This window comes from Hemiscyllium ocellatum, chromosome 25 (assembly GCF_020745735.1).
Source record: "Hemiscyllium ocellatum isolate sHemOce1 chromosome 25, sHemOce1.pat.X.cur, whole genome shotgun sequence".
Classification (NCBI taxonomy): domain Eukaryota; kingdom Metazoa; phylum Chordata; class Chondrichthyes; order Orectolobiformes; family Hemiscylliidae; genus Hemiscyllium; species Hemiscyllium ocellatum.
In genome coordinates this window covers 2,040,010-2,063,238 of record NC_083425.1, presented here as the reverse complement: position 1 = coordinate 2,063,238, position 23,229 = coordinate 2,040,010, and the positions used below count along the sequence as shown (strand labels likewise).

The following is a 23,229-nucleotide window of genomic DNA, read 5'->3' as shown; positions in this document are numbered from 1 at the left end:
GCAGATATTTGGATAGGAAAGGGGAATGAGAGACTAAAGGGGCAATTAGGGGCGAAATATGGGTGTAAAGGGGTAAGTAGAGGGTGAAAGGTATAATGAGGGTAAAGGGGTAATTAGATGATATAGGGTATAATCTGAGGGTAAAGGTTATAATTAGAGGGTGAAGGAGTAACCTGAGGTTAAAGGTCACAATCTGAGGGTAAAGGGGTAATTAGATGATATAGGGTATAACTGAGGTTAAAGGTTATAATTAGAGGGTGAAGGAGTAACCTGAGGTTAAAGGTTACAATCTGAGGGTAAAGCGGTAATTTCTGGTCCCCCTGATACGGGGTGTAACCTGAACAAACCATGTGACCCTGGCGGCGTGGGTCATTTCCGGTGCGTTGCAGTGTGGGAGGGAGCCGTGGTGCAGGCTGGGAGCAGGCGGCTGGCGCCATTTTGGGAGCGCGGGGGGGGAAGGATGTTGTCGAACGCGCAGCTTCTGGATGAGTTGATGGGCCGTGACCGTAACCTGGCCCCGGACGAGAAACGCCAGAATGTCCGGTGGGACGATGAGAGTGTGAGTCCCGGGGCCCCGGTCTGACAGAAACTGAGTGACATTCTGACGGGAGCCTGCGGGCCTAGCCTCGGGCCCCGGTTCGTGCAGAAAGGGCTTTGCCGGGAGCTGCCAGCGAGAACCCGGGAAACAAAGCGGGGGATTCCCGCTGGCTGAGGGAGCTGGAGCCTCTCCCGGGCAGCCTGAGCCCCGGGGCCCGGCTGTGTCCGTGTAACCAGGCCCAGGCCCAGGCCTCGGCCCCGGGTGAGAGTGAGGGCGGGGAGGGAGAGGGTCTCCCTGGGGCTGGGTTTGAATCTGTCACCGCTGTGTGTGTCTCCCCCCCCCCGGAATGACTGAGCAGGAGGGGGAACACTACCCGCTGTCTGCAAGTCAATTGTCTCAGAGTCACCTGCTGCCAAAGTGATTCCAGTTACTCGTTAATTCGTCTCTGGCCGAGAATCTCAGACTTGTCTTGTTGTACTTTAACTAATTTCATTGGGAATTTGAGGAAAACAAATGCACACACTCATTCATAAAATTAACCTCTGGATTAAAAATAAACTTCAGGTTTTTTTGTTAGGAAAGAAATATCCTGCGGGGAAGACTGTACATTTATGACTTTTTTTAAATATCAGCTGCTGCTTTTGGTCTCCTCACCCCCCCCCCCCTCCCGCCCTTATTAATGTCATCAGTGAAAATCCTGGAGATTTTAGTAAAGATCCTGAAAATTAATTTGGGGTTGCAGATTCATTATCTTCTATCCAGTTGAAAAGTGCTTCCTGTGTGGCCTTGTCGCAGGGCAAGTTGTAGCAGTGCATTGGGGTGGGGAATGGTCTTGTAAACCTCATGCTTTTATAAACAAAGTTCACTTTTAAGATTCTTGTTAAAATTATTACAGTAAATTGCAATCTCAAAATAAAGTTGGCAGCAAATTATGAAGACCCACAACAGTGACAATGTTATGTAGTTCACTTTCACTTTTTGCGACAGTTCTGTGTTATAAAATATTTAGTGCTGCTATATTCTGTTCTTATGCTGTTGTCTTAATTGTGACCTAGGTTAACTGTTAAAGTGTGTTCGAGCAAAATCTGTCAATATACTTGTAGATTGTTCTTCCTTCAGTTCTACCCCTATTGACATTTATCTTGATGAGGCAGCAGTTAGGAATTGGGTGTGGCTTAACTGTTTAGTTAAGTGGAATATCCTGTCATAGCATGCTGCTTGCCAACTTAGTGAGTAATTTAAAATGTTCACCGTTGATTGTATGCTTTTATGGGTTTTTGTTTTATTTGTTTATGGATTGTATATGTTGCCGGCAAAGCCAGTATTTATGACCCTTCTCCTAACTCACCTTAAAACAGTGATGAGTAGCTACCTTGAACTGTTTCAGTTTGTGCTGAAGGTACACACTTGATGGTAAGGCAGATATTTCAGAATTTTAGCCCTGTGGTAATTCAGACCAATGGTGAATTCCAAATAAGATATTGTGAGGTAGAGGCAAGCACTTATATAGTTGCGATCACTGATTTAGGAGGACCTTAAACTATCTACCTACTCACTTTGTCTTGATGCTGCCCATGTTCAAATAGGTTGCAAACTGTTTCAAGGGTGAAGAACACCGTTCCTCACTTTTATTTTACCCTGTGTTGAACTTTTGTAGTGCAACAACTCACTTCCAGTTTTTTTTATCAAATGACAATTTATGAATGCTGACCGCTCTTTAACCAGCAGTACACTGGCTGTGTTCCTTTAAGCAGGGCCACTCGAGTGATTGAAGTAGAAACCCTGGATGATTTGTTTCCGTCTCCAGTGTAAAAGTGCTGAACCTGTCAGTAAGAATTCATCTGTCCTGTCTGCAAAGTCTGGATTTTGACTCTCAATCAGATTCCCTTGTGTACTGTGCAATGACTCCCACAGCTGAAATTTGGACATGCATTTGAGCACCCCTTTTTTCCTGAAATAAGTGTAATATCTGTCAGGAGTTTTGAGAAGCTAAAATGATGTAGTCTGGCTGTGATTATCCAGGATTACATAGAGTTGATTATTTCAAGACAATGGTTTTGTTTTGTATTTGGATTCCTTAGTAACACTCGGAGGCTACTGTGTAATTTCAGCTGTACTGGTTGCTGTAGTGTGGAATGGGACTTGAGGTATTGAGTATATTTTGGGTTGGGGTGGAATTGATGCATATTGTGAAAGCGAATCTGTTACTGAAACTAATAACCGCTGTTACTATTTTGCCTTTAACAGGTATGTAAATATTTCCTGTGTGGATTCTGTCCAGCTGAGTTATTTACGAACACACGCTCTGACCTGGGTAAGAATGCTTCATATAAAACTGTTTCATGATAATCCAGTTGTTCAATAGTTTAGTTATCACTGAGGAAATTATCTGGTGTAACTGGCTAGTCACTTAAAAACTGTCCAGGAGCCTGTTGAGCAGTTAGTGGAGGCTGCCATGGTGACCTACATACACTGACAATTAAAACAAGGGCAGCTCTTTAGGGTTTCTGCGCAATGACTAAAAGTGAAAGGAGTTGATTAATGAACTGTCCCCAGTCAGAATCAGCATCTCCAAAGGAAAGGACAACAGGAAGAAATTAAACAGCATCTGGTTATAATACCTCCCCAAGTCCTGTTCACCTATGACCCTATGCTTATTGATGTACATTAGCAACATCTTAATTTTAAGGTCAGTCCTTTGGAGATGGTGCCTGTGTTCCCATCAGTCCAGGACTGTTCTCGGCCGCACCTTTAATCACTGTAAACACAAGATGTGATCAGTGTTGGACACACTACTTTGAAATGTTTCTGTTGGGCCCTCGATCTCCTTCGAATAATCTGATTTTTGGATAACTGGTATTTGGATAATCAAGATTCCTCTGTATTTGGTTGTACGTTGAGAGAGAGGAATGCTCGATTAGACCTGGATGTTGTCGTGCACTATTCACTGAAAGTAAGTGTGCAGGTACAGGAGACAGCGAAAGCGGCCTGAATGGTGAGAGTTCCAGTAGAGGAGAAGGATGTCTTAATGCAATTAAACAGGGTATTGATGAGGCCACACCTAGAATATTGTGTGCCATTTTGGTCACCTTATCTGAGAAAGGATATTCTTACAAACGTGGGAGTGCAGCGAAGATATTAAACTTGATTTCTGGGATGAAATGACTGATGTATGAGGAAAGATTAATTAAGTTAGGGTTACACTTACTGGAGTTTAGAATAATCCTAGTGGGGATAGATCTCCTAGAAACCTATAAAATTCTAACAGGTCTATTCAGTGTAGGTGCAGGAAGGATGTTGCTGCTGGTGGTGGGAGTTTAGAATGAGCAATTATTATGCGGTAAACCTTTTTAAGTCTGAATTGAGAAATTTTTCACCAAGTGGTGAGGCTTTTGAATTAGAACAGTGCAGCCGAGGAGCAGACCTTTCTGCCCCACGTGTCTGCACCGACCACGATGCAGTTCTAAATTAATCCCATCTGTGTGCATGTGGTCTATCCCCCGTATTCCCTGCCTGTTCATGTCTGACTGAATGCCTGTTAAATATTGCTATTGTATCTGTTTCCCTAGCAGTGTTTTACAGGTACCTATTGGCTTCTGTAAAAGTTCAGTCCTACAGAATGTGGTTGAGGTCAAAACAGTGTTTTCAAGGAAGTAAGATACAGCTCTTGTGGCTGATGGGAGCAAGGCTATGGAAAGAGGATGGGATTAAGATTTTGAGCTTGATCAGCCATGGTCATATTAAATGGGGCAGGCTTTAGGTGTTGAATGACCTACTCCTATCTTCTGTGTTGCTGAGTCTCGTTTTAAACATGTATTTATATAGCACCTTTAATGTGACAAAAGATTCTGGGGGCTTTGCAGGACTGAACATATAATGCTAAGCAATGGAGAGGTAATACAGAGTAACCTCTATCTGAATAAGATTATCTGAAGAAGATCCCAAGGTCCCGTTAGAAACATTACATCAAAGAGGTGTTTCCAACACTGATCATGCCTTTTGTTTACAATGATTTAAAAACAAACTTGGCGTACTAAAATGCTGTGGAGAATAGTCCTGGGCATCAGTGGGAGCCCAGGCACCATCTCCAAATGACAGACTTCCACCCCCACCACCACCAAGTCGGCAACAATCTTACTGTTGGTGTCCAGCCTGGCTGCCCCGGGAGTGGGCGGGGTGCGTGGGGCTGGGAGCAGGATAGGTGTGGGTGGGGCCGGGGGTGTCAAAGGGGTGGGGGCCGGATGGACAGGCTTGGGGGAGGGGGGGGAAGAGTTGGGAAGGTCAGAGGGAGGTGGGGGTGGGTTGTATTGGATGGGTTTGGTGGCGAGTTTGGGGGGTGGGGTGGGCGGAGGTTGGAGCGCTACTTTCACCAGGTGAAGTGACTCCATCTGATGTATGAGCAGTAATCCAAACGCTTGTGATTTCATTTAAACCTGTTGGGCAATAACCTGGTGTTCTGTGATGTCCGGCCTTGTCCACCCCAGTCCAATGCTGGTACCTCCTCGCCAGAGATAATGTATGGGAGCAAGAGTTCAGATAAAGAACTGGGATGATTCTAGAGGTTAGTTTACTTAGGTGGTTGCTTTTGACTGGTGCAGGTTCAGTAGACTTAATGGTCCTTTTGTGTTGTAGACTTAGACGTTTGTTTGGATGATTAGATCTCCTTTCTGTCTTTTATTCCAGAGGATTTTTTCATAGTCAGTTTCCATTTAAACCGTCCGGATCTGTTCATAAAACCAAAATTATTTTTGGCCTTTCCCATGGCTTTTTCTACAGAGACTTCCAAGTTTTGAAATATAATCTTTCAGAGGGAATAGCATTTCAGACAGAGCTCCCTTAGGGTGGACTTTCTGATGGTCTTGATTGTGGCATTGTGGTCATTATTTGTGACAGGCATACCTTTTTTGTGATATTACACTTCAATTTTTGCTCCTTTAGGTCCCTGTGAGAAGATTCATGATGACAATCTGCGGAAATAGTAAGTTTCCAGCTTTATGGCTTCTTGTGTATTGTCCCAACATGTGGAATATCCAAGTTATATCTGCCCTTTGCTCCTGCAGCTATGAGAAGAGCTCCCGTTTTATGAAAGTGGGTTATGAGAAAGACTTCCTGCGTTATCTGCAAAACCTGATGGCTGATGTTGAGCGGCGGATCCGTCGAGGTCATGCTCGGTTGGCACTATCCCAGAACACGACAACTGGAACAGCGGTGAGTGCCAGGGTTGGGCACTGACTCACTAAAAATAAGCATTTGGATGGCTTTCAACACAGTCTGATTCTACAAGCGTATAGTGAAGCCCACTTGGTGGGAATGTTTATAAAGCAGTTGGTTTCTTGAGAGTGAATACTGTGTGAGGGAATTGTAAAGTGAGGGGTGTGGGTGGTTATGGAGATGGGTGTGTACGATGGTGTGTGAGATTAACTGCTGTACTAACATTGCTGTTTTTGAATTGCTCATTATGCCTGTTTCCGGCAGACTGGAGGGCCTGTGAGTAAGAACGAAGAGAAGGGTCAGGTTTTAACAGAGAAAATAGAAGAACTCCTGGAACAGGTAAGAGCTGAGTGTGTGGCTGCTCTAATAATTCTGGGAAGAGCCTCAGTTTTAGGCTTCCTGAACTTTCTCTCTGACATGTCATTAAAATGTTCAGCAGGAAATGGAACCAGCCGTCCCTTTGTTTGTAAAATGTCTGTATTCGGACAGTACTATGAATGCTGGCTCTGTCTGCTTATTGGAGATACAGGGCCATGTCTTAGACGAGCAAATGCCTTCCTAGAGTCACTTGAGTGATTTGAGTACAATCAGTGTGTGAGGTTGGTTTGAGGAATTCCCCACGAAGTTATTAGTCAGACTACACTGTGCCTCTGTAACACGGGGCTGGAGGAGGCAGGTCATCTCCAGGAGCATTCACACCACATGGTGGCTCATGTGGATATCGAACATTGTAACTGCACACTCCTTTTATTCAAGTGGGTACGGATTCAAGTGTCAAATTCAGGTTGATATTCTGAATGCAGTAATTTGTGTTATGCTGTCCGATGTTGTCTTTTCAATCAAATGTTAAATTGGCCCTCTATTTGTCACCCCTTCTGGTAAATGAAAGTCATCCCATGGGATTATTTTGACTTATATGCTCTAGGCATCCTGACCAATATTCCTCCCTCTATCAAGGTCCCTGAAGCAAATGATCAAATTCTTGTCTTGTTGTTTGAGGGAGTTTGCTGTCCACTAACTGGTTGCTGTGTTTACATTGCTGCACTTCATTGGCTGTGAAATGCTTTGGCAAATCCTGAGAAGGTGAAAGGCATTCATAATTTGATCTTGCTTTGTTTTTCAGATTGAGGAGCTGGGCTCTGAGGGGAAGGTGGAAGAGGCCCAGGGTATGATGAAACTTGTCGAACAGCTGAAAGATGAGCGAGAGCAACTGCGATCTGCCAGCTCGGTGAGGCTTATTGGCTTGTTGTCTTTGATTATTTCACATGGTTGATACATATACCTAAAGGATATTTTTAAAATAATTCTGCAGACCATCGAGAGCTTTGCGGCCCAGGAGAAGCAGATGGAGGTGTGTGAAGTGTGCGGTGCATTCCTCATTGTAGGAGATGCACAGTCCAGAGTGGACGATCACTTAATGGGGAAGCAGCATATGGGCTACGCGAAGATCAAAGCAACCGTGGAGGAGCTAAAGGTTAGTGCATGCCTGGAGTGTTATAACTATCTTATTGAACTGATGGTAGACCTGATCTGGAGTTACTAGGTTGGGTTCTGGGCACCACACTTTGGTAAGTAGGTAATGACCGTGGGGATTGTGTAGCGCAAACGGACTAGAAAATAATGAGGATTGAAAAATTAAATTGAGGGTAGATTGCAGAGATTACAAATATTTTTCTACATTCGGAAGATTGAGGTGATAAAGTTGTGTGCATGTATATCCTCTGGGTGTGGGTAAGAGATGTCGACTTGCAGGTCGTGGTGTTCCTATGTACTTGTGCCGTTGTCCATCTGGATGGTAAAGGTTGTGGATTTGGAAGGTGCTTACGAAGGAGCCTTGGTGAACTGCTGCAGTGCATCTTGTCGATGATGCACACTGCTGCTATTAAGCATCAGTAGACGGAGTGAATGTTGAAACTGTTAGATGAGGTGCGTGTTAAATTAATACTTGGTCTTGGATAGTGTCAAAGCTGCACTCCTCCAGACAACTTGCAGGTATTCCACCAAATTCCTGAGTTGTGCCATGCAGATAGTGTATAGACTTTGGGGAGGTTGCTGCAGAATGTTCAACCTCCTGTAACAGGCATAGTATTTTTAATCCCTGGTCCGATTTAGTTTATGGATGTGGATAAGGGTTTCAGTGGTGGTAATGCCATTAAATGTCAAATGGTGATGGTTAGATTCTCTTGTTGGGAATGGTCATTACCTAGCATTTGTGTGGCGTGAATGTTATCCAGGTCTTGTGTTTGGGCACAGGCTGCTTCAGTATCTGAGGAGTTACAAATGATGTTGAACATTCATACAATATGTATGTGCTGGCTGTGTATTTAGTGTTTTATTTCTGTCCAGGAGAAGGTTCGGAAGAAGACTGAAGAACCAGAACGTGATGACAAATTAAAACGCGAGAGGGAAGAACGGGAGCTGGAGCGAGAGCGTGAGCGGGAGGAGAGGGAGAAGAAACGGCGGCGGGAAGAGGAGGAGAAAGAGCGAGAGAGGGAGGCACGGCGTAGGAGGAGCCACTCACGGAGCCGGCATTCCCATTCTAGCCGGGCGTCTGACAGAAGGCGAAGCAGGTCGCGTGAACGCAAGCGGTCACGCAGTAAGGAACGTGAAAAGAAACGCAGCAGGTATGGAACGCGGTGTAGAGGAGAGTTGAGTTAAAGATGATTAGTGAACAGAAACAGATACCATCCTGTTGTTTGTGGAGCACACTAGTCTCCCTGCGCCTCAGTTCATTTCCCCAGTTAGCAGACCCTTCAGTCCTCCTCCTCGCTTGTGTGTTTACCTAGTGTTTCCATGAATGTTTCGATTATATTTTCCTCACCTGTTCCATTTCAATTGTCTCTGAACTGAATGGCATATTAGGCTTTTTCAGAGGGAGTTAAGAATTTGCAACGTTGCATTGCATTTGGAGTCACCTGTATGCTCGATCATATGTCAGTGAATCAGATTTTTTTTTACTGCAGTTGATTTATAGTCTTAAGTACCGGTCGCTGTGAAGCTACCATCATAGTACTGAGATTCTCCTGACTCTGAAGGGAAGCTGTCACCTGCCCCCTCACAGCTGTGGTGCAGCAGTTGCCCTGCAGTGTACATATTCTTTCCTCTGTTTGTATTGTACTAGTAAGTGAGACCCCATGACAACCCAATGCATTTATCTTTCTGGAGTGCCTGTGTCTATACCTAGAACTCAATTGCAGCGTCCAGTCTTCAGTAATAGTCACTTAAGTGGCATACATGTGCCACTACCATGGACCAGCAAGAACCATGTTTATTTCATGATTAAATGTGTTTTACTGCAGTTTCAGCCCATGCAAGGAAATGAGACTCCTCACAACAGGAAATTAAGTGAAATCCATGCCCAAAATGACTAATCAACAGCCGAAATTCATTTGTCAGTTCCTGGAACCTGAAGCCTATGTCAGCACTTGAATTTTCTCTGGCTGACTTCCTACCGTCCCACTCTCAGCTACTTTAACTCCATTTTACCACAGCTCTGTCAAGTCCTCACTCTTGGTAGTGCTTCAGGAGAAGAAAGTGGCCAGGAAGAGTTGAGAGTAAGGAGGTGTTAAGTTAGTAAGTACTTTTTGACCAGTTAACATTATGAAGTAGTTGTTCTACAGTTGTTTTATTGACTGACTTATTAAAGCAAGGTTGATTGCAAGGACATATCAACAACATAAGGGCATTTCTAGGGAGTTCATGAAACATGGTGGAGTCCTTGCTGAGAACTCTTGAATAGTAAGGCAAAGTTTCTTGAGGTTATTTCATGCAGCATTTTAAGTTGGGCATACTTACACACGGCGCATCTGAATTCATTTTGTTTATTACTTCACATTTGATAAGTTTTTTTTAATCTGTTGTATTTCCTGGTGCAGCTGTGTCTAATTTTATTAGATAATTCTCCTGTGAAAAGCTGAGATTTTACTGTAATAAAGGTGCTGATAAAAGTTTTTGTTTTTTTTGAGATTTGTTAGTAAAGTGTTGAATCTCTAAGTGTGCACTTCACTTCAATTTGGTTTCACAAAAGGGGTGAGGATCGGCGGAGCAGAGACCGCTCTGAGAGAAGCAGAGATCGATCAGAAAGGAAACACCGATCTCGGAGTCGGGATCGACGCCGATCACGAAGTCGGGATGTCAGGTCACACAAGCACAGAAGCAGGAGCAGAGAGAAAGAGAGAAGGTCTAAAGACAAAGGTACAAGCATTCAGGCTCTTCACAACAGTTATATATTGACTTCTTTCATTGATATCCCAAGACCTTTCTTAGCATGGAGCCAGGTGATTAAGGTGCTTGTGTATCTATAGGACAGGATCTGTGGTTTGCAAACTAAATCTGTTCCAGTCATCATTGGGTAAGCTTAGTTATGTGACTGAGCTGTGTATCTGTTAAACTCACCATTCCAGTCCTGGATGGAACTCGGAGGGTCAATCTTAGCTACACCCCCCTCCCCCTGCTGGTGCGACTGGATGTAACAACAGTCCCTTTTCTCTCTCTCGTGCTCTGTGCAACTGTCTTGTGAGTGCAATCGCTTCAAATCCCAATGATTGGCGGATGGAATGTCCTAATGTTGACTACCTCAGCATTGATATAGCCATCGTAGAGATGTTTATTAAAATAATAAATCTGAAATACCTATTCTTAAGAGTTAAACCACAAGATCTACAATTTAACCAAAATGGTATTAATGAGTCCAAAACTTTAATCTTCAGAAATTAAACGTGAATTGTGATTGATTGTAAACTATAAATTACACAGAATTGGCTTGACAATTCACTCAGCGTTTATATCATCAGTCTCGATCACAAATTCTTCCAAACGTTGTCTTCCTTGTGAATTTCACCCTTACCTTTCTAGAATTTAATCTAATTCCCAGCTGATAGCAACAGCCAATGCCACATTTCCCAGGTGCACTCTTCTGTAAGGGCATGTTCGGTGTTCTTTCAACCAGGTGTCCCCAGAAATTTTGATTTCCAATCTTTTAGCTTCCTTATAAAAGAACATCGAACAGTGCAGCCGAGGAACAGGCCCTTCAGCCCAACGTGTCTGCACTAACCACAATACTGTTCTAAATTAATCCCATCTGCCTGTATGTGGTCTATCCCCCCTATTTCCTGACTTTTCATGTCTGACTAAATGCCTGTTAAATATTGCTATTCTATCTGCTTCCGCTACCTTGTCTAGCAGCGTTTTACAGGTACCTATTGCCTTCTAAAAAATAAACTTTCCTCGTATCTCCTTTGAATATGTCCCCTCTCCATCTTTAAATCTGTGTTCCCTTGTATTTGACATTTTCACTCTGGGGAAAAGACTAACTATCCATCCCTTTCATTTTATATTCTTCTATTGGGTTGCCCCTCAGCCTTCGGTGTTTTAGCAAAAACAATCAAGGTTATCCAACTCTTCTAGCTAATACACTACAGCCCAACGACCTTCCTGGTAAACCTCTTTCGCACCCCATCCAAATCCTTCATATCATTCCTATAGTGTGGCAACCAGAATTGCACCTAATACTCCAAATGTGACCTGACTGACTTATACAGCTGCAACGTGATTTACCAACTTGTATACTCAGTGCCTGACCGATGAAGTCTAACATGCCGTATGCTGCCTTTACCACCCTATCCACTTGTGTTGCCCACTGTCAGCATCCTAAATCCTTTTGTGTATTAGTGTCCCTAAGGATCTTGCCATATACTGGTACTTTTCTCTAGCAAAACACACCACATTTTCATGTAGAGAGCGGTGCGTGTATGAATGAGCTGCCAGAGGAAGTGGGGGAGGCTGGTACAATTCCAGCATATATCTGGTCAGCTTGGATGAGTTGGACTGAAGGGTCTGTTTCCATACTGTACATCTGACTCTATGACATCACACTTGTCTAGGTTAATCTCTCGAGTGGATTTCCTTTCTCTGTTTCACTTTTTAATTAAGGTCTGTCTCAAAACAAGTTTTGAAACCATAAATTCCATCCTAGAATATTGTGGAAATTACTTAATTGTTTGAGGGATGCAGCATTGCAGGCAAGTTGACTGTTACCACATCTCTAAATGGCCTGGCAAGGGTAGTAATGAACAGTTGTCTTGGATAGCTGCTGTCCATAATGTGTAGGTATATCCAGGGTCCTGTTCCAGGATTTTGACCAAATGACAATATAACTTCAAGTCTGGGTGAAGGTGGTTCTGTTCCCAAGCATGTGCTGCCCTTGTCCTTCTGGAGAGTAAAGATTGTGCTTATGGAAGGTGCTGTAAAAGGAACTTTGAGTTGTTATCGTGCATCTTGTGGGTGGTATGTACAGTTGCCATTGTGGTGAAGAAGCAATTGAATGTGGAGGGTGGTGGATAGGGCACCAGTCAATTGGACTGCTTTGTCCTGGGTGATGGTGGTTCTTTTGTCTGAGCAGTACTCATCCAGGCAAACGGAGAATGTTCCATCACGCTCCTGACATGAAAGTGATTGATTTTATATTCAGTTTGAGGGAGTAAAGATTGCTTTTAAACTTAAGAGAATTAATGAAAGCAAGAAAACAGAGCTGAATCGAACTGGAAAGTTAGGTTAAGGGGTCAATAAAGATGCAGTGGCAGATATCAAAAAGGATGTTGCAGAATACACTAAATTAATATGATGAGAGGACTCATCATCTGTGGTCAACTAAAGTTTCAAAACAGTATCAAACAGCATGGCGATCATGCGTCAGGTGCACAAGGCACTGCTGAGACCAGATCTGGAGAACATCCCAATGAAGGTGGGAGGATGAAGCAACTGTGGCTGACCAAGAAAGTCGGGGACAGCATAAAAACAAAAAAGAAAGCAAACGATGTGTTGAAGATTAATGGGCAGCTGGAGGATTTGGGAAGCATTTAAAAACCAGAGGATGGGGTGTGGGTGGGAGGGATAAAACTTGAGTAAGCTAGCTCGTAATATTAAAAGAAAATTGCAAGAGTATTTTTAGATATCTAAAAGATAGAAGAGAAGAATAGACATTGACTGTTGGAAAATGTGACTAGAGAAGTAGTAATAGGAACGGAGGTGTGATGGAGGATATGAATCGGTAGTTTGCATCAGTTTTCACAGTGGAAACATCAGCAATGTACAAACTTTTTGTGTATTGGCAATTGCTAAGGAGAAGGTACTAGGGAAGCTGAAAGTCTGAAGGTGGATAGGTGGACTGCACCCTAGAGTTTTGAAGGAGATAGCTGAGGAGGTTGTAAAGACATCGGTGATCTTGCAGGAAATGCTGGATTAGGAAGGCACCCAGAAGAGTGGAAAATGGCTGAAGTAGCAACCCTGTTTAAGAAGGGAGGGAGGCAGGAACCTATAGGTTGGTTAACCTGACTGTGGTCCATAGAACTGTAGACATGATACAGCAGAGAGGGAGGATATTCAGCCCATTTTGTTCATGTTGTCCCAAAGACAGCATGGTGCCGTTTCTAATTCCATCTTTCCTATGGAACATCGCTTGAAACAGGTTCCAAGGGCAGCTATTGAAAATAACTTGGCATATTACCTTGTATCCCATGGGCTTTTACTTTTTTGAATGGCAAACTTCACTCATTCATTTAATGAATCAGACTGCATTCATTCATTCATTGAATCAGACTTCATTCATTAATTCAGGGAATCAAATTTCACTGCTTCTTTTAATGATATAAACTTCATGCTTTCATTCAATGAATCAATCTGCATTCATTAATTCAGCGAGTTAAACTTCACTCGTTCATTCCATGCTGCAGACCTCATTCAGTCAATGAATCGGGTGCAATTCATTCGGTGAATCAAATGCATTAATTAATTCGGTGAATCAAACTTGACTGACTCATTCAGGAAGCAAACCTTATTTTTTTAAATTAATGAATCTGACATGCCTCCTTCATTCTCTGAATTAAACTGCATTCATTAATTCAGACCGGTGGGGTCTTGTCAGCTACTTCACTAAAATCCATGTGGACAGTATCCACTGCACTACCAGCTTTGATTCTCCTTGTCACTTTCTCAAAAAATTCAGTCAATTGCATAAGGCATGACCTTTCTTAACAAAGCCATGCTGACAATCCCCAACTAGTCCATGCCTTTCTAAGAGACAGTTTATCCATTTTCTCAGGATTGATTCTAACAATATACTCATCACCAAAGTAAGACTAACTGGTCTATTACTGTTTGACATTTCATTTGGACATTGTTTAACCAACAGAACTGCATTTGTATTCCTCCAGTCCTTTAGCCCTCACCAGTGTCTAGTGAAGATTGGAAAATAATCCTGAAAGCAGCTGATCACCTTCAACTTCCTGGGGAGTAATCCATCCTGACCTGGTGACTTAGCTACTTTCAAGAATTCCAACTCCGCTAATACTTTTCTTATTATAATCATTTTATCAAATATTTCACACTCCTGGATTATTATATTCACATCGCCCCTTTCCTTTGTGAATGCAGAGACAAAAAGTTCATGTAAAATTCTTCCCATATCCTTTGGTTGTTCACCCTTAATCTCCTTTTGCACTTTATATTCTGGTAAAACATCTTTGGGTTTTCCTTTACCTTGCTAATATTTTTTCTACCCTTTTTTGATTTCCTTATTTCTTTTTTAACTTTTTATCTCTGTACTTTCTGTACTCTTTTAGTCTATCTGCAATGTTGAGTTTTTTTTGTAACTATTGTAAGGTTTCTTTTTCTGTTGAATCTTCAATTTACTAGACAACTATGGGGGTCTAGATTTAGCAGCACCATTCTCATTTTTGTGTTCCAAGGATCGTACTTTAAGTACCTCCCACTGGGTTATCCTTTAGCAGTCCTGTCCTGTCCAGTCCACCTCAGCCAAATCACTTTAGTTTTGTAACATTTGCCTTTCCCTAAAACTCTTACTCCTGATTTCTTGCTGTCCTTTTCCATAATGAATCTATCTGAATTGTGGTCACTATCCCTGATATGATTAGATTAGTTTACAGTGTGGAAACAGGCCCTTCAGCGCAACAGGTGTCCATTGTCACATTACACTTGCCCAGTTTCATTTCCCGAAACTAAATCCATAATTGCATCTCCTCTGGTTGAGTTTGTCACATTGTCCAGGAAAAATTTCCTAAACGTGGTACATGAATGTTTCACCCAATGGTCCTACCGACAAAGTATTTCCTACACATGTCCTTTTATCTCCCCCTCTCTATTGGTGGGTGTGTGACTGCCCCTTTTTTTTAATTTCGTAAGCTTAACCCATAAAGCCTCAGTTGTTAGCCTGCTTAGCATGTCATCCTTTGTCACAACTGTAACTGATTTTTTTAACCAACACTTTCCTCCCCCCACTTTTTCTTGTCAGTTACACTATTCTGAAAACTCTCTATCCTGGGATATTGAACTGCCTTTCCTTTAGCCCGGTTTCTGTTATGGCAATGACCTTGTGCTGCCATGTCTATCCGTATGCCCTTGGTTCATCTGCCTTATGTGTAATACTCCTCACATTGAAATACAAGCAGCTCAAACCCTATGTCAGTATCCTTTGCTGGACTTGTTTTTGTCTTTGAGTCACTGACAACATCACTAACTAATGTTCTACCTCCCCTTTCCTGATCTGAATCTGACCAACAGAGTCGACACTTCCGTTCCCATCCCCCTGCCATACTTATTTAAAACCTCACCAATAGGGCTAACACAAGCTGCAATGAGGATATTTGTCCCTGGTCTAGCCCATCAGGCTTGTACAGGTCCCACCTTCTCCCAGAAACCGTCCCAGTGCCTCAAGAATCTAAATCCCTCTCTGGTGCACCATTTCTTCAGCCATGCATTCATCTGATCTGTCCTCTTACTCCTGCTGTCGCTAACATGGCACTGGGGATAGTCATGAGATTACTGCATTTGAGATCCTGCATTTAAATTTATTTTTGAACTTCCTAACAGTGGTTGGTACAATTTGAGAGTCCATTGTGGAGTACTTGGAAATGAATGGTAAAATATGGCTGAGTCAGCATGGCTTCACCATTGGGAGGTCATGCCTGACAAATCGTAGAATTCTTTGAGCTGGGGAACAAGCAGGTTAGACAAAGGAGAGCCAGTGGATATGATCTATTTGGATTTCCAGTAGGTCTTTGACATGGTGCTGCACAGGAGGCTGCGGAATAAAGTAAGAGTTTGTGGTGTCAGGGGCAAGGTACTGGTGTGGAGAGAGGATGGGCTGACTGGCAGATGGCCGAGTGTGGGGATTAAGGGGTCTTTTCAGGATGGCAGCCAGTGACTAGTGGAGTTCCACAGGGTTTGGTATTGGGACCACTACTATTCACGTTAGACATTAATAATCTGAACAGAGGGCATTGTTGTGAAGTTTACAGATGATACAGGTGGTGCTGAGGAAGCGGCGAGGCTGCAGAAGGCCTTGGTCAGGCTGGGAGAGGGGCAAAGAAGTGGCAGATGGAGTACAATTGCGAGAGTAAGAGATTATGCACTTTCGAAGGAAGAACAGAGGCATAGACTCTTTTCTAAACTGGGAAAGGCTTCAGAAATCTGAATCGCAAAGGGACTTGGGAATCCTAGTCCAAGGCTCCCTTCAGGTTAATGTACAGGTTCAGTTGGCAGTTAGGAAGACAAATGCAATGTTAACATTAATTTCATGTGGGCTAGAATATGAGTAAGGATGTACTGCCGAGGCTGTGCAAGGCTTTGGTCAGACCACGTTTGGAATATGGTGAGCAGTTTTAGGCCCTGCATTTCAGGAACGATGTGCTGGCATATGTGGAGATCCAGAGGAGGTTTACAAGAATGATCCCAGGGATGAAGGGCTTGTCAAATGAGGAGCTGTTGAAGACTCTGGATCTGTAGAAGTTGAGAAGAACGAGAGAATCTGATTGTAACTTACAGAATACGGAGGGGCTTGGATAGAGTAGGCATCAAGATGATGCTTCCCATAGAAGGAGAGACTGGGAACAGGGGTCACTGCCGCAGTGAAAGGACAATTCTTTTGAGCATGTGATTCTGTGGGCCTAATTGTTGCAGAGGGCTTTGGAGGCCAAATCATTGAATGTATTTAAGACAGTTAGGTAGGTACTTGTTCTTAAGGGGATGAAGGGTTACAGGAGAAGGCAGGGGAAAAGGGTTGAGAAATATATCTGCCGTGATCAAATGGCTGAGCACACTCGATGGGCCAACAGCCTAATTCTACATCTGTTTTATGGTCTTCTGTTTTGCAGAAGTGGCCAACTTCATGAAGGAGGGATGGAATCCATTTGAAGCAGTTTAGACAAGGTTTATGAGTCTCAATGCCTGGAATGGGTGGATTGTCTTACGCGATAAAAGTTGGACAGGCTCAGTTTGGATCTCCAGGAATTGGAGGAATAAGAAGTGATAAAATTGAAATAAATAGTATCATAAAGGAGGAGTGTTTTGACAAGGTGAATCTTGAAAGGATGTTTCCGCTTAAGGAGAATTGAGAATTAGGGTCACTGCTTGAATGAGTTGCCCATTTAAAACATTTTTTCCTCTGTCAGGAGTCTTTGGAGAGGTTCAGTGAAGGGTTTACAGAGCATTGAGTAGATGAGAGGGAGAAGTAGTGATTGTATAGAGAAGGCTTAAAGGGCCTTCATCTGCTCCTGACTGAAGTATGTCAGCATTAACAGCAAGAATGCTACAGAATTCCCAGCCAGTGACTTGCTGCTGCTGTTGCTGCTCCAGTATTTACATAGCCACTAGAATGTTAATGGTTTGGTGATGGGGGGTGGGTTCCTTGCTAATTAACATTGCACAATGCACATTGGCAGGAAGGTAAGGGAAAGCTTTGAAAATACAGGGAAACCTCAATTATCCGAACATGATGGCCAGGCACCACTACGTTCGGATATTCGATTATTCGGTTAATCGATTTTAAATGCCTTACCTCTGGGACTCTGAATCTGCTCCCTATTGAGGAGACTGCAGCAGGGTACAGTGCGTGGGTCCCCCAATCCCGTCCAAACACGATCACTGTTGGAAATGCGTCTTTGATGTAATGTTTCTATCAGGACCTGGAGATCTCCTTTGGATAATCCGATTTTCACATAATTGGTATTTGGATGATCAAGGTTGTTCTGTATTCCAAAGTTGAATCAGTCCATTAGATGTCGTGGCGTCTTTATTGGGTTACAGTCCTGTCTGGAGTGTAAAAGTATAAACATTAATCTCAGGAAAAAGCATTACCAGTTGATCCATTGTGCAGTCACCACCCAATCAGCTCCACTCCTTTGTTCTCTCCCAGTTGTTTTGAAAGTTACTGTTGAATGTATTTGCAGTGGCTGTACCAGCTGACCTGTTCCAGATTGCAGCAACTCCTTGTTTAATAATGAAAATCTTCTAATTATTAGATTAGATTCCCTACAGTGTGTAAACAGGCCATTTGACCCAATAAGTCCACACCGACCCTCCGAATAGTAACCTACCCAGACCCATTTCCCTCTGATTAAAGCACCTAACACTATGGGCAGTTTAGCATGGCCAATTCACCTGACCTGCACATCTTTGGATTGTGGTAGGAAACCGGAGCACCTGGAGGAAACCCACGCTAACATGGGGAGAATGTGCGAACTCCACACAGACAGTTCCCCAAGGCTGGAATTGAACCTGGGACCCTGGCACTGTGAGGCAGCAGTGCTAACCACTGAGCCACCATGTCGCCCCATTTTTTTTCCCTCCCCCCAAATGTATCCTCAAATTTAAAGCCTTTGATAAATGAGTCAATCCTGCTGCCACCTCCATTCAGCCATTACCTGAAAATGATGCCATTGTCTCCAGTAAGTTTCTAGTGTTGTGTTTCAGAAAGGAGAGACTCAGATGAAATGAGGAAAAGCAATCGGAAACCCAGTCAGACAGACCGAGAGAGTGTAGAGGCTCGGCCAGACGCCATGGAGGTGGACGCCACTAAAACCGAGGTCAATGGGAGAGATGAAGACCTAAAATCTGAAGGTGACACTCAGTCCAATTAAAACTGATCTGATTTGACCTCAGATCAGACCAAGGTAAGTGTCTCTTTTGCATTCCTCGGTTAGGGTTTGCCCTTTGTTTTTTATGGTTCGCTTTAGCAGTGCAGTGTAAGTATTGCAACAGAAGACGGAGAGATTCTAACCAACAAACGCACGGGAAGGTATACTATGTAAAACGTCGAGCGAAGACAACAGACTAGTCTTGACAGATTAAGAGACAAAATGTGCGTCTGGGAGACACTAGGTACTTTACTTTACCTCTGCATATTCTATATAATGTTCTGAAACCTGGTCCTCATTTCTGTTCCTTTATGGATCTGGTGAATGGCAATGAATGAATTTGATTTAAAAATAATGTTAAGAAAACTGTTAAGTTTTGGGAAATTGGATTGTGTGGGTTGGTTGGTTGGTTGCTGTGAATTGTTATCACTTGAATAAGTTTAGAATTCATTAAGTAGGTGGAGAATGGTTTTTCCTGTTTCTGTAACTGCATCTAAGGCATCTATTTGAAAATTTTTTTTTAGTTTTAACAAAATCTGTTAATGTCACGGATGTTGTAGATTTTTTGTTTTTTTTTTGTTTTTTTTAAAAACTGCCTTGCACTCTAATGGAGTCTTTCTGTAACTCGAGCCAGTAGCTTGGATTGATGGAAGTGTAGGGTTTATGACTAAGTGAACCTGAGAACCATATCTCACACTGCGCTGATCTTGTGAGCCGCCCATGAAAGCAAATTAAAAATCAAGGAATCAGTGAATGAATTGCAGGTACTCATGCCAGGTACACTCCTTTCTCTACACACCTGTGTTTGAATGCTTTTGCCTGTTTTTAAAAATAAATCTTTAATTTTTTTTAAGCTTGCTATTTCATAATGTATTTGCTGATCATGTTTAACACAGGATTTAAATATTCGTTTCCTGTCACCATAATTTTTTTTGACAATTGTGGAATTGTTTCTGTGCAGATTTGTTACAGAACTCTCTTCAAACTACAGGGGATGGAAGGGAATTTTCAAGAATTTAACTTTACTTTTCACATAAATTTAAAACAAACCAAAAGCTGTAGCAGCCTCCTGTTTGCGTGCAGTACATTACAGGTCCTAGCACAGAGGTACGACTTGCGAGTTCTTTGCCCTCCGTCCCCCTTCCTTGCCCTCCCATCCCATGTCAAGTGAGCTCTTAGTCCGATGGTATCCTGCCACGGCAGATGAAATTGTTTTTGTTAATATTAAATACAGAAAGACATTTGAATGGCAGTGACTTTGGTTACAACGTGGGCAAAGGAATTGTCAATATTAATTCTTTGCTTGTGATCAGCTTCCTGGCTGATCAGCTGTTGGCCCTACTAAACTTTGTGGATCTGTGGGAGGGATCTAAAGAAGCTCTGTGAAAGTGGGAATAATGATCTTCAGCAGAGGTTTCTAGCACATAGGCACATTGACAAGTCAGTACTGCCGGGTCAGTCTGGTTACTATTGGATGCGGTCTCTCTGCCGGTTTGATTAGGTCAAGGTACTGGAGCCTGATTGACTCCAATGTTCTCTATTACCCGCCGTCCTATCTCCCGCAACACATTCCAGCTATTAAATGAAGCTAGTGCTTGCCTCAGTATTACAGCTGAACACCCTCCATTAATAAATATTTCCAAGTGCCTATTTGATACTGGCTCCCTTAACCTTATCCTTTGCTTATTTGAATTGTACCAGGTACTAAGTGTATTTCCCAGTTACACATTTCCCTTTTGAAATAACCTTTTTTGTTTTTGGAAACTGATGAGCCCCAACCTTTGAATTCCAGTCTCCTTCTGGGGCTGTACCTTTCTCTGTGTAGGAACAGAAGGCCTGAGGAAGGGATGTGTGCAAAGTGTTTAAGGTGATAGGACAGATTGAGATCATGGTGAAAAAGGCGTGCACAAGCCTGGGTTATTAAATAAAGGCATAGAGTAGAAAATGGAAGGAGTTATGGTGAATATTTTTATAAAACATTTAGTAGACCCTCAACTGTAGTATGTGTCCACATCTGGACACTGCACTTAAGGAACGATACAGAGACTCTAAAACAGGTGCAGGAAAGATTGATAAGAATGTTTCCAGGTTTAAGGAAAATCAGTTATGTGGATAAATTAGAGAAACTGCATTTCTTTAGGGAAGACAAATCTGAGATTTGATAGGTGCTGAAAATCATCTACTGGACAGGAGATTAAGAAATAAACTTGGGGGTGGAGGTATTCTTAAACTAGGAAGATCACTCTTATAGAGAGCTGATATTGTCTCCACTGACCCCTGGTGCCAATAGTGTCCTCCCATGGAAACTGAAAATGTTGTTAATTATTAGATGCATAATGACATTTTGAAAATTTTATGCAAGTGGCATTGCTATATCCTTTTCCTCTTACTTCAAATCCCACATCAATGATCAGCTTTCAGAGGGGCACTGGAGAAAAATGAAAGCATTGACACTAATGTTCACCTGTAATGGCTAGCATGAGACATCATTGAAGCAGTATCTCTGGTCTGTTTCTGGGCTACGCACAGCCCCATTGAATATAGGCAGTTAGCAAAAATGTTACTGAGCTAAGTCATGAATTAGTTCTCTGCCACTTCTCATGAGTCTGCTTTGACTCACTCACTCTACACCATTTTTTTTTCACCATCCCAGGACGTTCTACCTTCAAAGCACTAGGAATGCAATTTGTTTATTCTCCTGTGCTGTTGTATTAAAAACCAGGCCTCACTAATTCCCCCTTATCCTCTCTCATCACTGTCTGAGCGTGCACATCGCTTCGTTATTGACAAACTAGGAATTTTATTGAGGTATGTTGGGATGTTTGTGCTTGTGTAAGGGCTATACAAATCATAATTGTGACTGCACCTACTGATCCATTTTATAACAGAGTTAATGATAAAGAATTTGAAAAAACAGCCTTTAATTTTATCTATGGGCTCACTAAGTCCAGGTTCCCTGGGAACATTCTGTTGACAGCGCTCTTTAATATTGGAGGGATTGTTGCAATAATGAGTTAATAAATATGGTTTCAATTGTTTCGGTGAACGAAGGGGTTTGTGGCTCCCAATGATTTCAGCGGGGAACGAAGGATGTGAATCACTCTCTAAACTGGAGTGAACTGGTGGGACTTGGGGGCAGGAGAGTCCAACATAGAAATGGAATCCAGGGAGCTGGGCAGATGGGAGAGTGCATGCTGTATCTGAATGCTGGCTTGATGGACCAAATGGCTGTTTCTCTGCACTTTTCTTAATTCCCATATTGCCTTCACATATCCACATGGATAATGTTTAAAATTTGTAAACAAGTGAAGCATTCTGTAAAGGTTACTGTAGAAGTTACAATTAAACATTAACTGGTTTGTTTAAGGCAGCAGCACACATCAAGGAGAGCTTTCCAGTAAAGAATTAATATTGACCAACCACAAGGTAAAATGTTTTTCACATGTACAGTCACTGCCCTTGACCCTTTTTATGTTGTGTGATAAATTGGTTGACAAACTCTGTATGCTGTCTGTCATTACAGATGGGAGATTACAGTAAATCACTACTTAAGGATACAGTAGAGGTGGGCTGTTTACACTCTGAGAAAGGGTTTCCTTTTCTAGGTTAGAGCTGTAGCCAGTCGTTAGCAGAAACCCCAGAAGACAAGTGCTCTGTGTAGGGCAGTAGGAAGTCTCCAAGAGGTACTTTCCTTTTGCCTTTTTTTTAAAAAAAACAGAAAATAAATGGTTGTGTATAATGGTGAGCACGTTTTATGCATTTGTTTTACACTGATTCTAATTGCATGTTGTCAAATGTTTAATTTCTACAGGCGTGGCCATTTTTGAAGATGTCAAGGAATCCCTGTGAAGATTCGACTGCTCGACCTGAAGTCTCTGCCCAGTTAAAACAAGGTGAAAGAAAGCTGTAGTGGTGTAGGGAGAGGGAAAGAGTGAGAGAAATTGTAATTTAAGCAAAAAAATTCATTTCAGGACTTTTATGTACAATTAGCTGCCCAAAGAAGTTCCCGTTTCTTGTGCTTGCAATACTCTTTTTCACTAACAGTGAACTCGAGTCCTGTTTTTCCACAAGTGTCAGACTAAAGTGAGCAGCACCCAAACCATGTGACCTGCAAATGTGTACCCGATGGTTTCCTTGACGTTTAAATTTCTTGGCAAACTGCTATCTGTAAATACACAGGCCACACTTGTATAGAGCTGTTTTGATTAAGAGGCTGATTTTTACCATGCTCCTGTCGCCACTATCCTTTTTTTTTGTTTTTTGTAGTATTAGGCTGCCTGCCTCTTTCTCAGTTCCCCATCCAGCTGTGAGGACGAGTGTTTTTCCCTGCCCTGCTGTTCCTGTATTTTGAAAATGGTTGCTGTAATTTGCAAATTTTAGTGTTGAGTATGAATAAATTTTTTTCAGTAAATCTTCTATTGTGCCTTGTGTTTTAACTTTTTGGTTTTGCAGCTCACGTTTTTCAGGTGGGGCATGTCAACTTGGTCTTGTGTTACCAGTCACAGCCTTTGGGGTGCAGCACCTTTCTGTATTCTGTACAATGTCATCTTG

The 23,229-nt window shown here is 42.5% G+C and overlaps 1 protein-coding gene across 3 annotated transcripts; it reads left to right on the top strand.

Moving 5' to 3' along the window:
* Nucleotides 1-420: 420 nt before the first annotated feature.
* luc7l3 (LUC7-like 3 pre-mRNA splicing factor) lies at nt 421-23,089 on the top strand. Of its 3 annotated transcripts, none has more exons than XM_060844667.1 (11): nt 421-559; nt 2,786-2,852; nt 5,477-5,516; nt 5,599-5,746; nt 6,014-6,088; nt 6,873-6,977; nt 7,062-7,223; nt 8,099-8,373; nt 9,777-9,943; nt 18,515-18,714; nt 22,490-23,089. In XM_060844667.1, exons 1-10 carry the CDS (start codon nt 461-463, stop codon nt 18,679-18,681), a joined length of 1,305 nt encoding a protein of 434 aa, XP_060700650.1. In that variant the 5' UTR covers nt 421-460; the 3' UTR covers nt 18,682-18,714; nt 22,490-23,089. The 3 variants fall into 3 exon arrangements, with proteins under 3 accessions (XP_060700650.1, XP_060700649.1, XP_060700651.1); XM_060844666.1 differs by having other exon boundaries at nt 8,096-8,373; XM_060844668.1 differs by lacking the exon at nt 421-559 and adding an exon at nt 2,659-2,685 and having other exon boundaries at nt 8,096-8,373.
* The last annotated feature ends 140 nt before the right edge of the window (nt 23,090-23,229 follow it).

What these genes read in the sequence shown, in the direction of transcription:
- luc7l3 (XM_060844666.1), top strand. Translation starts at nt 461, where the DNA reads ATGTTGTCGAACGCGCAGCTTCTGGATGAGTTGATGGGCCGTGACCGT. An exon ending in GATGACAATCTGCGGAAATA is followed by an intron (nt 5,517 to 5,598) that starts GTAAGTTTCCAG and finishes TTGCTCCTGCAG; the next exon opens with CTATGAGAAGAGCTCCCGTT. An exon ending in TAGAAGAACTCCTGGAACAG is followed by an intron (nt 6,089 to 6,872) that starts GTAAGAGCTGAG and finishes TTTGTTTTTCAG; the next exon opens with ATTGAGGAGCTGGGCTCTGA.